The sequence below is a fragment of the Zingiber officinale genome, chromosome 1A (assembly GCF_018446385.1).
Source record: "Zingiber officinale cultivar Zhangliang chromosome 1A, Zo_v1.1, whole genome shotgun sequence".
In the NCBI taxonomy this organism is placed as follows: domain Eukaryota; kingdom Viridiplantae; phylum Streptophyta; class Magnoliopsida; order Zingiberales; family Zingiberaceae; genus Zingiber; species Zingiber officinale.
In genome coordinates, this window is record NC_055987.1 from 164579662 (window position 1) to 164592676 (window position 13015).

The 13015-nt window shown below is 33.1% G+C and overlaps 1 protein-coding gene across 2 annotated transcripts; it reads right to left on the minus strand.

Annotated features, from left to right (window-relative positions):
- Positions 1 to 1237: 1237 nt before the first annotated feature.
- LOC122038264 (serine/threonine protein phosphatase 2A 57 kDa regulatory subunit B' beta isoform-like) lies at positions 1238 to 7012 on the minus strand. Of its 2 annotated transcripts, XR_006127832.1 has the most exons (4): positions 5601 to 7012; positions 3051 to 3405; positions 2628 to 2855; positions 1238 to 1611 (listed from the first exon to the last, which is right to left on the minus strand). XR_006127832.1 is itself a non-coding variant. In XM_042597910.1 (3 exons), exons 1-2 carry the CDS (start codon positions 6735 to 6737, stop codon positions 3097 to 3099), a joined length of 1446 nt encoding a protein of 481 aa, XP_042453844.1. In that variant the 5' UTR covers positions 6738 to 7012; the 3' UTR covers positions 2342 to 2855; positions 3051 to 3096. The 2 variants fall into 2 exon arrangements, 1 of the variants encoding a protein (XP_042453844.1); XM_042597910.1 differs by lacking the exon at positions 1238 to 1611 and having other exon boundaries at positions 2342 to 2855.
- Between the last annotated feature and the right edge of the window lie 6003 nt (positions 7013 to 13015).

Below are 13015 nucleotides of genomic sequence, written 5' to 3' on the forward strand. Positions count from 1 at the left end.
AACTAGTCCAAGACCAATTGTACCTTGAGGAACTTTAAGATCATCAGGCCTAATTATAGCATCTCTAAGCACACGACCATCATGTGCAGAACCCTCTTATCCAGGTAAAACATATATAAACTGCATGTTTGGACAACAAACACTCAATACATTTGAAGCTATATTTGCTTTTCTAATGTGATATCGAGGCTTTTGATCAGAAGGAGGTGTGACTTTGATTAATGTACCATCCAAAGCACCTAAACAACCCTATCATTTAAATATTTTGAGAAAACAATAAATAAGGTGGTATTTTTCCAATAAGTTATAATTTTAAGAAATACAAATGCAAAGTACCTTGAAACACCACCAACGATCGTCTTGACAATCTTCAGTAATATGAACTGATTTTTTAAGTAAAAAGAAATGCAATTTCAATATTTTTTGTGGTGAGCCAAAACATACACAAAAGTAGCAACTATTTTTTGTATAGATATATTTTTGATGTCTTTTAAATCTCTAATATCTCTTACCATCTCACATAATATTCCAAAAGTGTGTCTATCTATTCAAAGCTCACTAATACAAGCAATATCAGATTCTTGAGTGAGTCTAAACACCCAATTCATTCTCTCAAGCGTTTTCTTTTCTTTGGTTTTAAGTGGAGGCATCATAATATGCAAATGTAACAACAACAATCGGTACCACATAGCATATACAACACTGAATACGTTCACCATTGATGATATAATCTGAATATTTTGAATGATTTTACATCTTCTACTAGCAGTATGAATACGTGTCATTATCTTCTACTAGCAATAAAGAGAAATTAACATAAGGGATTACATATAGAATAAGAAAACTCACTTAATTCAACCCCTATCTTACTCATTTTTAATCTATCCGATGCAATCTATAATGACAATATCATAATAAAAAGTCAATCTATTTTCAAAAGATACTGTCAGTATTAATTTAATTCAAGTTGATCTCTTAGTTTATAAGTTGTAGTAATCTCAGAATTGAAAATGTTTCATTATTAGTTCTGGTTTTACTAATCACTCACTGCTTGGATTGAGATTTGTAATGAATAAAAGGAACGGTGAGTATCCAGAATAATGTTTTGTTTTAAAACAAAACTAATGGCTACTATACTTGAATATCCAGAAACAAAACTACACTAATGACTACTATACTTGAGTATCATTGTCAACTATATAGATTTTGAAACCATTAAAAAAAAATCTTGAAATCATAATATCCTTAAACACCATGAAACCCTACTTAATCTAATCCCAATTCTAATCCCAAAAAGTGAATAAAAAAATGGTGATCCTTGCCATTGCTGAAGAAGTGAACATGGCAATGGCTACGTTGTTGCTTGGTGGGGTAGCAACCGTTCGAGATGTTGCCTTGCCGCTCATCAGCAGTGAGACAGTTTCCCCTTTTTTTTTTTGTGGAATAGGAAAGAAAGGTTTAGGGTTAAGGGTTACCTTGAGCTTTCTAGCTTGCTGTGGAGTGCGGCGGTAGAGGAGGAAGATAAAGTCGAAGAAGAGGCAGCGATGGACGCACTCGAAGAGCCTATGCTGTTGTCGAAGAGGAGGCGATGACTTGCACTAAGCGCCAACACTGTTGTCACAGAGAAGTCAAGTTTACGACAAAAGAAAAAAGAAAAACTTTTGTTGAGAAAAAAAAAGACCACCCGAAAGGTTAAGAATCAGGAATCAATTCTAAACTCATGTGTTTAATTAGGTTTTGATCATTCCAAGTTATTTAACAATGATACTAAAACTTTTATTCCCAAATCCATAACATTCTATATTACTATCATTTCATTCCCTTATTTCTAAATCCACCAATCAAACACCACCTTAATTTATTATTTAGTTAGTGGCTAAAATGAACTTCACTTTAGGGCATTTTGTAAAGAAGATAAAGTACAGGGATTTTTTTTTCTGACAATAATTCGGATGAATTATATATTATTATTGCTTATTTTAAAAGAAAAGAAAAATATCATTCTGTGGTTGGTTTAATTGAACCAGTGACAAAAGTCAAACCAGTTCCATCGTTGAAATACTTTATGAAACATGGGCAGCTATTTTCATAACTTTGTTAATTGTTTCATAATTGCAATATATCCTAATTACAACTTTTTCATTTTCATTGAATATTCAATGCAATAAAACTTCATGATCAATAACACAAGTATTTAGAAAACAATAAAAAAATGTTAATTTTTTAAGAAATAATTTTAAAATAAACAACTAATTTTCCTATTTAAAACTCATTCACTGTATCACTCTATTCACGAAGCCCATCCATTCTAAACTTCATGCGAGCCATTAACACCATGGCATCACTAACATCATTCTTATATTAAAATTACTTGCACCGCTAAGTATCAAACTAAGTCGAATTTAAATTTTTTTTTATCAAGATCATGCCATCAGGGAAACTAAAGATATACTTTTCCATATAATTTCCCACAAGATCATGCCGTCTAATGATTCTCTAAGAATGTAATTAAACACATAAAAAACAAAAAGAAAAGTAGGAAATATTTGGAAATCTCCAATCCTAAAGAGTCTTCACTCTTCCGTGTTGATAAATCACATCTACGTCAATCGATACATACAACTTACATGGTTACACATGCAGCAACATCACTTGGCATGTAAGAAGGTGAAGAAATAGCCTCTGCCAGATTTAGCATCTTTGTTTACTGAGCTTATCTCGTCACAGGTCCTCTATTTGCTGAGATAGCACAGTCTCTTGGATCTCCCTGATCATTAGAAGAGAAAATGCAGAGGCCAATATGCTTCAGATGCTGCTGTTAAGTCAAAAGTTCCAGGATTTTACTCTGCTTCATCCTACCATCATAAATGCCAAATTGGATCAAAAACAGGTAATTAAGGACCTAATTAATTACTGGGGACTAATATATATTCCTTTACATCAATCCAAACATTCCAGTAATCAAATTTTTAAATGGGTTTCAAAACATTTCCTGTATCAATCTAAAAGAACAAATGAAACCTTAGAACATGAGTGAGGCATTGTTGTACCTATTTGTGGAGGATATTAGAAGAAACCATATTTTTGGCCAATTGGCTACAACCGTTTCTTCTCCTGAAGAGCAGCTTCTATACTTCTCCATGCCGACTCCCTTTGTGCTTCCAAATATTTAGTTTTTTCTTCTTTTTCTAGGTATTGTTGTTGGCACGCTTCAAATAGATCACTATCCATGTCAAGAAACATCTTGCGAACGTTTGCTGTTAGTCCATGAACAGCTTGGTTCCAATGGCCTTGCATGTTCTTCTCTAGTGCCTCAAATATGATGGGCAGTATCACACTGCGGTTTTGGGCGACTAAGCTCACTATATGATCATTGTTCCAGAGAAATAAAGATCGTTCAGCCACCTACAATACATTACCATCAATAGAAGTAAAAGAAATGCAACCCGAAAAAACAAACAAATGAAGATTCAACAATCACTTTTTCCACAATTTTTTTCTTTCAGCTTATAGTGGCGAGTGTTAGTGTTGAAAATTTTGTACCACTATGGAAGATGCAATCAAGAGGCAAGACCAGAACAGAAGAGGAAATCAAGACTAAACAATGTGGTCATTATTGTAATCTCAATAGCTAAATGTTAGGACATTGGAGGAGTATCAAATCTTACCAGCAAATTCCATCTTTGCATAAATGCAAGTTTGAGGTCCTTTTTTTAAACTGGCACGAACAAGAAATCAAATGATGCCACAGAATCATCAATTACAAGCCATGATGGTTGCATTCAAAATATCTAGGGTTGACATGAAATAAATTTCTCAACATTATGACAGGTAAAGATCATAATAAACATCAACTCTGCTGAATTTTCATTTCTGCATCCTTCCAAAACATCAATTATGCATTGTTGAGATATAACAATGAGTTTTTTTTTTGATAAAAGCAAGAGCAACAAAGATTTTTTTTAAAAAAAAAAACAGAGTGTTGTTATTCGGAATAGAAATAATTTGATTATCAAAAACCATAGTATAATTTGAAACCCATTTTCTACAATTGACAAAAAAGCATGATTTTCATAATCATACTATATTACAGCCATAAGCCAACAAAGCTAAAGAAGGCATAACTACAGGATCATGCTTATCCTCAAGCAATAAAAGTACAAGGTTTAAGAAATTCATGTAATATGTGAAAAATGCTTAATATGTAGATGTAAAATGCAAGTCCTATATTTATGAACCCAGGTAGATAGCAACGCGTATAAACAAAACTTTAATCAAGGGGATACCCTATAACGACTAAAGAGAGTATGTAGTGCAACAACTTGAACTGCATTTCAGACCACTGGGTCTGGCAAATAACTATTGTAAAGTTGATATCATTTCTACCAATAAAATAGCTGTCCAACCAGAAACATGTGCTTAAAAAGAAAGCAAACATGTTAGTAGGACAAAAAGCGAAAAAAGTATCGTACTAGAGAACAACTTGTCAAAGAATTCAATCAATCTATTTCTGTTTGGCTCTGTAGAAAAAGCACCTTAGAACAATTTGTCAAAGCATTTAGTCAATTCAGCATCTGTTTATCTCTGTAGCAAAAGAACCCTATTTTGTGTAAGAGATCTATAACCAATTATTTGACACTGTCAAAGCTAAAGCAGTTCTAAATCATGAGAAAAAATAAATTTTTTCAGTAATATAACTCAACAAATATGTTGCAATGAATTTGACAGTGGCTATCAAAGATTTATAGGAGTAGCAATCACAGATACTATTGCAAGTGAATTATATTGTCAAATGAACTCCTTGCGAACCATTACAGATAGGGTTATTCACTCAGTTCAAGCCAAAGCAAATATAAAATCGTTTTAATTGAACTGAACTTCATTTCAGAGCAAACATGATTGGGTTTGTCTGGTTGGAACCATTAATCGTAAGTAGTATTACAATGTGAACTTTCATTATAATTGTTGAACATACACACAAAAATGTCGAATCAATTTAATAGAAGTAAATTCTTTTTTCCCCCCTTTTTTTTTCCATACAAATATTTATACTAATTTTTTAAAATATATATATATTTTTTTTTGTTAAGAAAATTGAACCAAGGTAGAAATTCAATATGGTTCCTTCAGTTCCAGTCTTAATCAAAAATATATTTCCCTAACTAGACAAATGGCAAAAGAACATGATATCCTTATTTTCCAGTTGGAGAAAAGAGATTTTTCATTGACAGGACATGGGAAGAATAGCATCTAATAACAATGATTCCAATATAGCTAACAATTGAATAACCAGGAAAGGAAGCTACGAGAGGATGAACTTCCTCTTTTCTAAACCAAAGAAGGGAAAGGTAACGAACAAAATCAAACCTACAATAAAGTTTTGAGGAACTGATATAAAAGCAATATTAAAAGTTAAGAGAGCGACATACAAATAAAAATCAACACTACAATTAAAGCAATCGGTATAGGTTCAGCCGCAAATGTCAAACTTTTATACATGGTCATTCATATTCACACAACCGAGACAACAAGAGATGACAAAGAACAATTAGCAATTTCGAGCAGAAAGCATGAGAAAGAGAGATGACAAAGAACAAAACCTGAAAGTGTGAACTGCTGAGGCAGCGAGCAATCTGCTTGAACAAGGGAACCATGCACCGTTGGAACTCTGCTGGTTGCGTTGCCTCGAGCACCTCCTCCAGCTCCCCAAGGAACAGCACTTCCTTCTGACAATTAGTAACGGGCCAGTATTTCAGCAGCCCTCTAATGACTGTATCGGCTAGCTTATAATCCTTCTCGACAAATTGCACGATGCAGTAAGAAAGCTGCTGGTGATACAACCCGACAGGTTTCGGCTTGTGCAATGGGATGAGCGCACGGACGAGGAACAATTTGTGTTCTTCCTTCATCGGCAAAGCGAACCCATTGATAATACTGCCAAGGATTTCCAACAGCTCGCCGATGCCGCTATGCCTCTCCGTCTCGAAGATAAATCTGTAGAAGATGTTATTGATGGCCTTGCGAATGAAAGGGCGGTGGACCATGAACTTGCCATAGATGCGATGGAGGATGGTTTTGAGGTACTCGCGTTCGCGGGGGTCTTCGGAATTTAAGAGGTCGAGAAGGCGGAGCACGAATGAGTGGTCGATGTAGCGCTTGGCGACCTTGGTATCGGTGTCGGACGATACGACGTAGCGGAGAAGGAGCTCGTAGACGAGCTGGAGATGAGGCCAGGCGGGGTCGAGGTAGGGGTCCTCCTCCTCCGGGTCGGTGGGCTCGACGCCGGTGTTTTCATGGGAAGCCGGAGGGAGACTGCGGAAGATATTGACGTCCACAGTACGGACGAGCTCTTCCTGTACCTGCTCGTTGAGCCGGCCGGAGCCGGATTGTACGAAGTCGACGAGCTCCGACAGCGTCTGCCGCTTCACCTCCTTCTCGCGGGCCGACTTGAGCGTGTCGGAGAAGTCGAAGAGCACAGAGCAGATCCGGAGTTTGCGGAGAAAGAGCGCCTGGCGCTCGAGTACGGGCACATCGCGGAAGAGCGGGAGGGACTCGATTTGCGGTACGGCGCCGGGGGCTGGGGAGGAGTGCAGTTGGCGGGGGGAGCCGGGATCGGCGCCTGAGGAGCGGGAGGCAAGGTTGACGGTGACAGTGGCCTGGCCGGCGGGGGGTAAGGAGGCGGCGGACTCCGCCTTGGGGGCTTTGCGGTTGCCCCGCTTTATGATCCTGTTGAACATTGAAGAAACCCTAAGCTTAACCCTAGATTGACCTCCCCCAAAACCGAGTGGGGATCACCAGGAAACCCAGACCCTAGGCGGAGCGGTTTAGCGCCTCACGAAGAGCAGTGACAGAAGGCGAAGGTTCCCGCCATGAACGTGGGAGGAGAAGAAATTTTATTCAATGGGATCGAGGGATGCCAAGACTGGAGAACGAAGAAGCAGATTGGAGAGAGACAGAGAGAGCAAAAACAACTGTTTTTTTAATAAAAAATATTGATATTGTTTGATTTAATTTTATTTTGTGAAGAGATAAAAAAGGAGGTAGGGGATGAAGACGGTGGGCCGAGTGGTGTGGTGGTGGTGTTATGGAGAAGGAAAGATATTTGTTTTTTTTATAAATAATAATTAAATAGTAAATTAATAAATTTGATAATTAATAATTAAATTAGCTGCGATTTATTTTGGGCAAAAGCTAAAAAAAAAAGGTTCATTATGGTCGCATGAGCATTCCAATATTCCATATTGAAAAACATTTTTTTTAAATTTCTTTATTTTTTATTATCATCGTAGTTATTATCTATGATATAATTTTAGCTATAATTATTTAGATAATATTCAAATAATTCTAATTACACTAGACTGATTTTGATTGGTTAAAATAAATATAAATAAGTTTAAAATAATATTTTAGTATTAGTGCTTTATTTTTGTTAATGTTATGTGAGTTGAAATGTTTTTTTATATTACATAATCTCATTTCTTACTATTTAATTAAAAATAGGAGCTTTAATAATCAACTCATATCAGGACCTTTAATAACTAACTCATACCGTGATCCTTAAATAACCCTTTACGTCATGTTAATATTCTTTTTTTTACCGTAAATATAATTTTAAATTTTATTAATAATTTTAATTTTTTATTCTTTTCAAATCATAAACACATAATCTAATTTTCATATTCTTTCTTTCCCTCTCCCTTTCTAATTTTTACTATAATTTTTTCGTTCTTATATTTTTTTCTATATCATAACATACCAATCTATTTATTTAAATTCTTTTGTATATCGATATAGCTGCATTAATTTATCTGTATTTTATCAGTTATCTAATCAATTTTTCAAATGATATAAGATATTCATATTGCGTAATTTAAAATATGATTAATAATTTAATTTTTATTTTATTTCCGGATTAAGATTTTTATAGAATAATTTAATTAGTTGACAATAAATATTTAGTTTATATATATATATATATATATATATATATATATATATATATATATATATATATATATATATATATATATATATATATATATATATATATATATTCATGTATTATAAATTAAAATTGTTAGGATAGTGTTAGGATAAGTGTCATTTTAAAATAGGAAATAGGATGGATGATTTTTTTTTGTGGTATTTTTTAATTTGAAATTCCTTTTGAAGATAATTTTTTAAAAATTTTAATGAAAATAATTTATTAGAATGGTGTGATTGGTAAATTTTGATGTTCTTTGACTATTTTTCAAATAATTGGTAAAAGTTGGATTAGACGGTGATGTGGCTAGGGGAAAAATAAAAGCAGTGGTGAGAAGAAGGCTATGGACAGTTGCACCCAATAAAGGACTAATTGAGGGTTACTGCTCCTTCATGATTTCTGTAAGGAACTTTTTAAGTTTTACATTTTTATTGATGTAATTAAAAATAGAAAAGCGGAAAAAAGTATTAAAGAACATTTTTTTACAAATAATAATAATAATATTTTTTTATAAAATAAATAATTGTCATCGGTTTATTTTTAAAATATAAAAAAATTATTTATTTATTTATTGTAAAAGGAGAGATGAATTAAGAGATATGTTAGCCTACAATAATTAGGATAATTAAAATAGAGTAAGAGGTTGGATGTTTATTATGATAGTAAAAAGAAAAATTTTATAAAATGATGATTAAACTTGTTATATTATATAAAATTAAATATTGAATTATGACTTGAGTAAGTGGATAGAAGATGAGAATTATAGAAATGAGAATATTAAAATGGATGTATAGATATATAAGGATAGATAGGATAAGAAATACGGTAATTTATCAAAAGACGTACTTAGATTTATGAATTGACCAAAAAACATACCATACTTTGATATTTACCAAATAGCATACTCAATTTTCTATTCTTCCCATTCTACCCCTCAATCATTTGTCAATCTCTTTCTTTTTTTTGCATGCTCTCTTCTCTTTCCTCTCATCTGCTTTTTCCTCACTTTTTTGGAGATATGCATGCATGTAAAGCATAATATGAGCATGATATTATTTCATATCAGATCGAAATCCACTGATGGACCTAGAGACCTCATATTGTACTTATTTTAAGTCCTGTGGATTTCTGAGGTTGTAAGGAATACAAATATGCTATCCATTGTTTATTTCAGCTTCTCGGAGGTGTTATAATATAATAAGAAAGAATCTATAAAAATTTTCACGTTGGACATTAAATATGTATAAGAAGTTAATTATTTTCCCCTATCAAATCTCGACAACTAGTCAATGCTTATTAACTAAGGTTGTACATCAATTATCAGTCTTCCTATTCATCTTTCAATAACATATTGATTATTACTTTAACTCGGGATGAAAGTGAACAGATCTATTCTGCTAACAATTTTTTAGCAACACAACTAAAGAAGCATTTGCTAAATTAGCCTCTCTACAAAGTGATTAGCATAAAGTAATTTTGAATTATCTTGATTGTACTTTACATGTCATCTAAACTATTCATTCTAATATTTGATGCTAAAGAAGTAAGACTTGTATAAAAAGAATAGCCAAAAAAAATTAGGAAATGAATATGACTACATGATGACTTTGAGAAGATATAGAGATAGAACAATGGAATGCTACCAATCCAACAGATGAAAGGAAAGAAAATGGATATGATGTTATTGAATACTTCTTTAGACTGACATCTTTGGTTCATTTTAGACCCTTTTTTTGGATATCCAAAGTTAGCAAGCATAGGTGAGGAGCATAAAGTGTTAATCCTCTTTCACAAACGAACTTTAAGGAAGAATCATAATACAGTAAACATGTATCAGCAAGGATAAAAATCACGACACAATAATCATGGAGATTTTTCCATATTACATTATATCACCTCCGAGAAGCCGAAATAAACAATTGATAGCATATTTTAACTCCTTGAAATCTCATAAATCCATAGAAACTGAAATGAGTGCAATCTGAGGTCTCTAGGTCCATCAGTGAGTTTCGGTCAAAACCCACTGATGGACCTAGAGACCTTAGATTGCACTCATTTCAAGTCCTGTGGATTTCTAAGGTTGCAAGGAATCGAATGGTGTCGTCCATTGCATATTTTGACTTGTCCGAAAGTATTAAAATGTTATAGAAAAAATAGCTAAAACAACTCAACATGGCCCTGACATGGTTCCATATCAGGCCCATATTAGGCTTGATTTATCTCATGGTGGAGATTGTCTTTTAATAATTTTTATTTTCTTTTGAGTTTAGTTGAGATTATTATACCATATTTTGTCAACTTTAGTGGATATGATGTAACAGAGGTTTAATGGAAAGTCAAGTAAATATTTGTACCAAGAAAAGATGCAATGTCTCCTCTAATTGCTAGGTAGAAAAATTCCAGTGTTACCTATATGCAATTCTTTTCCCCTATCAGAAGTCCACCCTCCTGAAGGTAGCCCAATTTACTTGTTTGTTCTTATAGCATGTGAGCGAAGCGAATTGGATGATTTAGGATAAGTTCAGATTATGTTAGTTGAGAATTGGATGCCTAATTAAAGAAATTTTGAGAATTGGATACCTATATGCAATTCCAGTGAACTATATTAGGAGGGTGAACTTCTGATAGTGGATATTCATAAATCTAGTTGTCGAGATTTGATAGGGGAAAAGAATTAACTTCTAATACATGTTTAAGATCCAATGTGAAAATTTTTACAGATTCTTTCTTATTATATTATAATACCTCCGAAAAGCTGAAATAAACAATAGATAGCATATTTGAACTTCTTGCAGCCTTAGAAATCTACAAGACTTGAAATGAGTGCAATCTGAGGTTTCTAGATCCATTAGTGGGTTTCGGTCAAAATCCACTGATGGACCTAGAGACCTCAGATTGCACTCATTTCAAGTCCTGTAGATTTATGAGATTGCAAGAAATTGAATGGTGTCGTCCATTGCATATTTTGACTGATCTAGAGGTGTTAAAATGTTATAGAAAAAAATTAACTAAAACAACACAACATGGACCTGATATGGTTCATATCAGGCCCACGTTGGACCTGATTCATATCATTTCCAACGTGGGCCTAATATGAACCATATCATGCCCATGGTTCATATCAGAGCCTGATATGGTTCCAAAGACTCAAAAAGTTGTACGTAAATTCGTAGTCAGCCAATATTCTAGTTTTCCTTGAAACTTATATTGCAATAATTCTACTATTATATGCTTTGCATTCAGGAAGCGAGGAAGGCAACCTATTTCTCCATTTAACAAATATCTGTCAAGTTTGCTACTTTTAGTATATTATGCTTATAGCACTTCCTCTAATTAACTAGTAAGGTCAACATTATTTCAATACTTAATAGTACTAATTAGTGTATCCTCTAAAACAATCATAACTCCATCTTTTTTAGTTAGATTTGATTTTAAACATTGGGCCTCTAATTAACAATTAGGATTTATATCTAACCCAAAATTAGATTGCATTTAAATCAACTTAAATTCTAAAGTAGTTTGCAATCCTAGAATTCCACCGAAAGGCAGTCCCTTTCGCATTAAACCACATGGTTAACAAAAAATACATGCTTAGTAATATTATTATTATTTAGTTTATGTTGGGATATAGATAGGTTTTGATCATTATCAATCAGTACATACCATCCAATTTTGATCAGTTAGGAAAATTGTTCTCTAGTTTGTCTAAATTGCTGATCCAACTTCTTGATGTTATTTAAAATATGATCATTTCCCTAGTGATTTAACTTCTTTTAGCAATAGGTAAAGTTTTGTGGCTTAAGCCTAGAGAGTATTACTTAATGGAACTTGAACTTTTACCAAATTTAAATATACAATTCAGTTGTTTCCATGATTAATAAATAATAATCTTCTGAAACATTAATTATTATTATACTTTGTCCTATTTTTTATAATGAAAAACAGGTTGCTAGTGATGTATATGATGATATGGTTATGGAAATGGAGGAAATTTTACTAGATACTGGGAAATCTAGTGGAACTAGGTCTATGGCCAGTGATGGGTATGCTTGCTATCAATCCCATTATATAAGGGATGGTAGTTCCACAGCATCTACCTCTAGAATAGATGATGTTTATCCATCTTCACAACGGGGGCCTAATATAGAATCATATCAGGCTCACATTAGGTTGTTTTAGTCGATTCTTTTTATTATATTTTAACACCTTCAGAGATGTTGAAATATAAAATGGACGACACCATTGGATTTCTTGGGGCTTCAGAAATCTACAGGACCTGAAATGAGTTCAATCCGAGGTCTCTAGGTCCATTAGTGGGTTTTGGTCGAAACTCATTAATGGACCTACAGATCTCGAATTGGACTCATTTTAAGTCTTATAGATTTCTGAGACTTCAAGGAGTCCAACGGTGTCGTCTATTTTATATTTCGACTTCTCCGAAGGTGTTAAAATGTTATTAAAGAAAACATGTTAAACTCTAATCCCGTGGACCTGATATTAAATAATATCAGACCCATATTATGCTTTGCATGCATGCATATCTCCAAAAGAGTGAGGAAAGAGAAGATGGGAGGAAAGAGAAGAGAGGATCCATTGCATGCAAAAAAAAAAAAAGAGAGAGAGATTGACAAATGATTGAGGAGTAGAATAGGAAGAATAGAAAATTGAGCATGTTATTTGGTAAATATCAAAATATGGTACGTCTTTTGGTCAATTCATAAATCTAAGTACGTCTTTTGGTAAATTGTCGGATAGAAATAAAAATACTATAGAGAAAATATACTTTTAAGATAGTAGACATATCAATAAATCTTCCAGTTAGATGATATAAAATTATGATAAATATATAAATTAAATAAGAAAAAAGAATATATAAAAAATGACTTAGTTATACTAATATAATAAAATAAAATTTATTTAAATATAAATAGTGATATAGTAAAAAATAGATCCTATCTAAGAATCTATATAATCTATCTCACCTTATTATTTATTTATTTTATTATTATTATTATTATTATTATTAGCGTG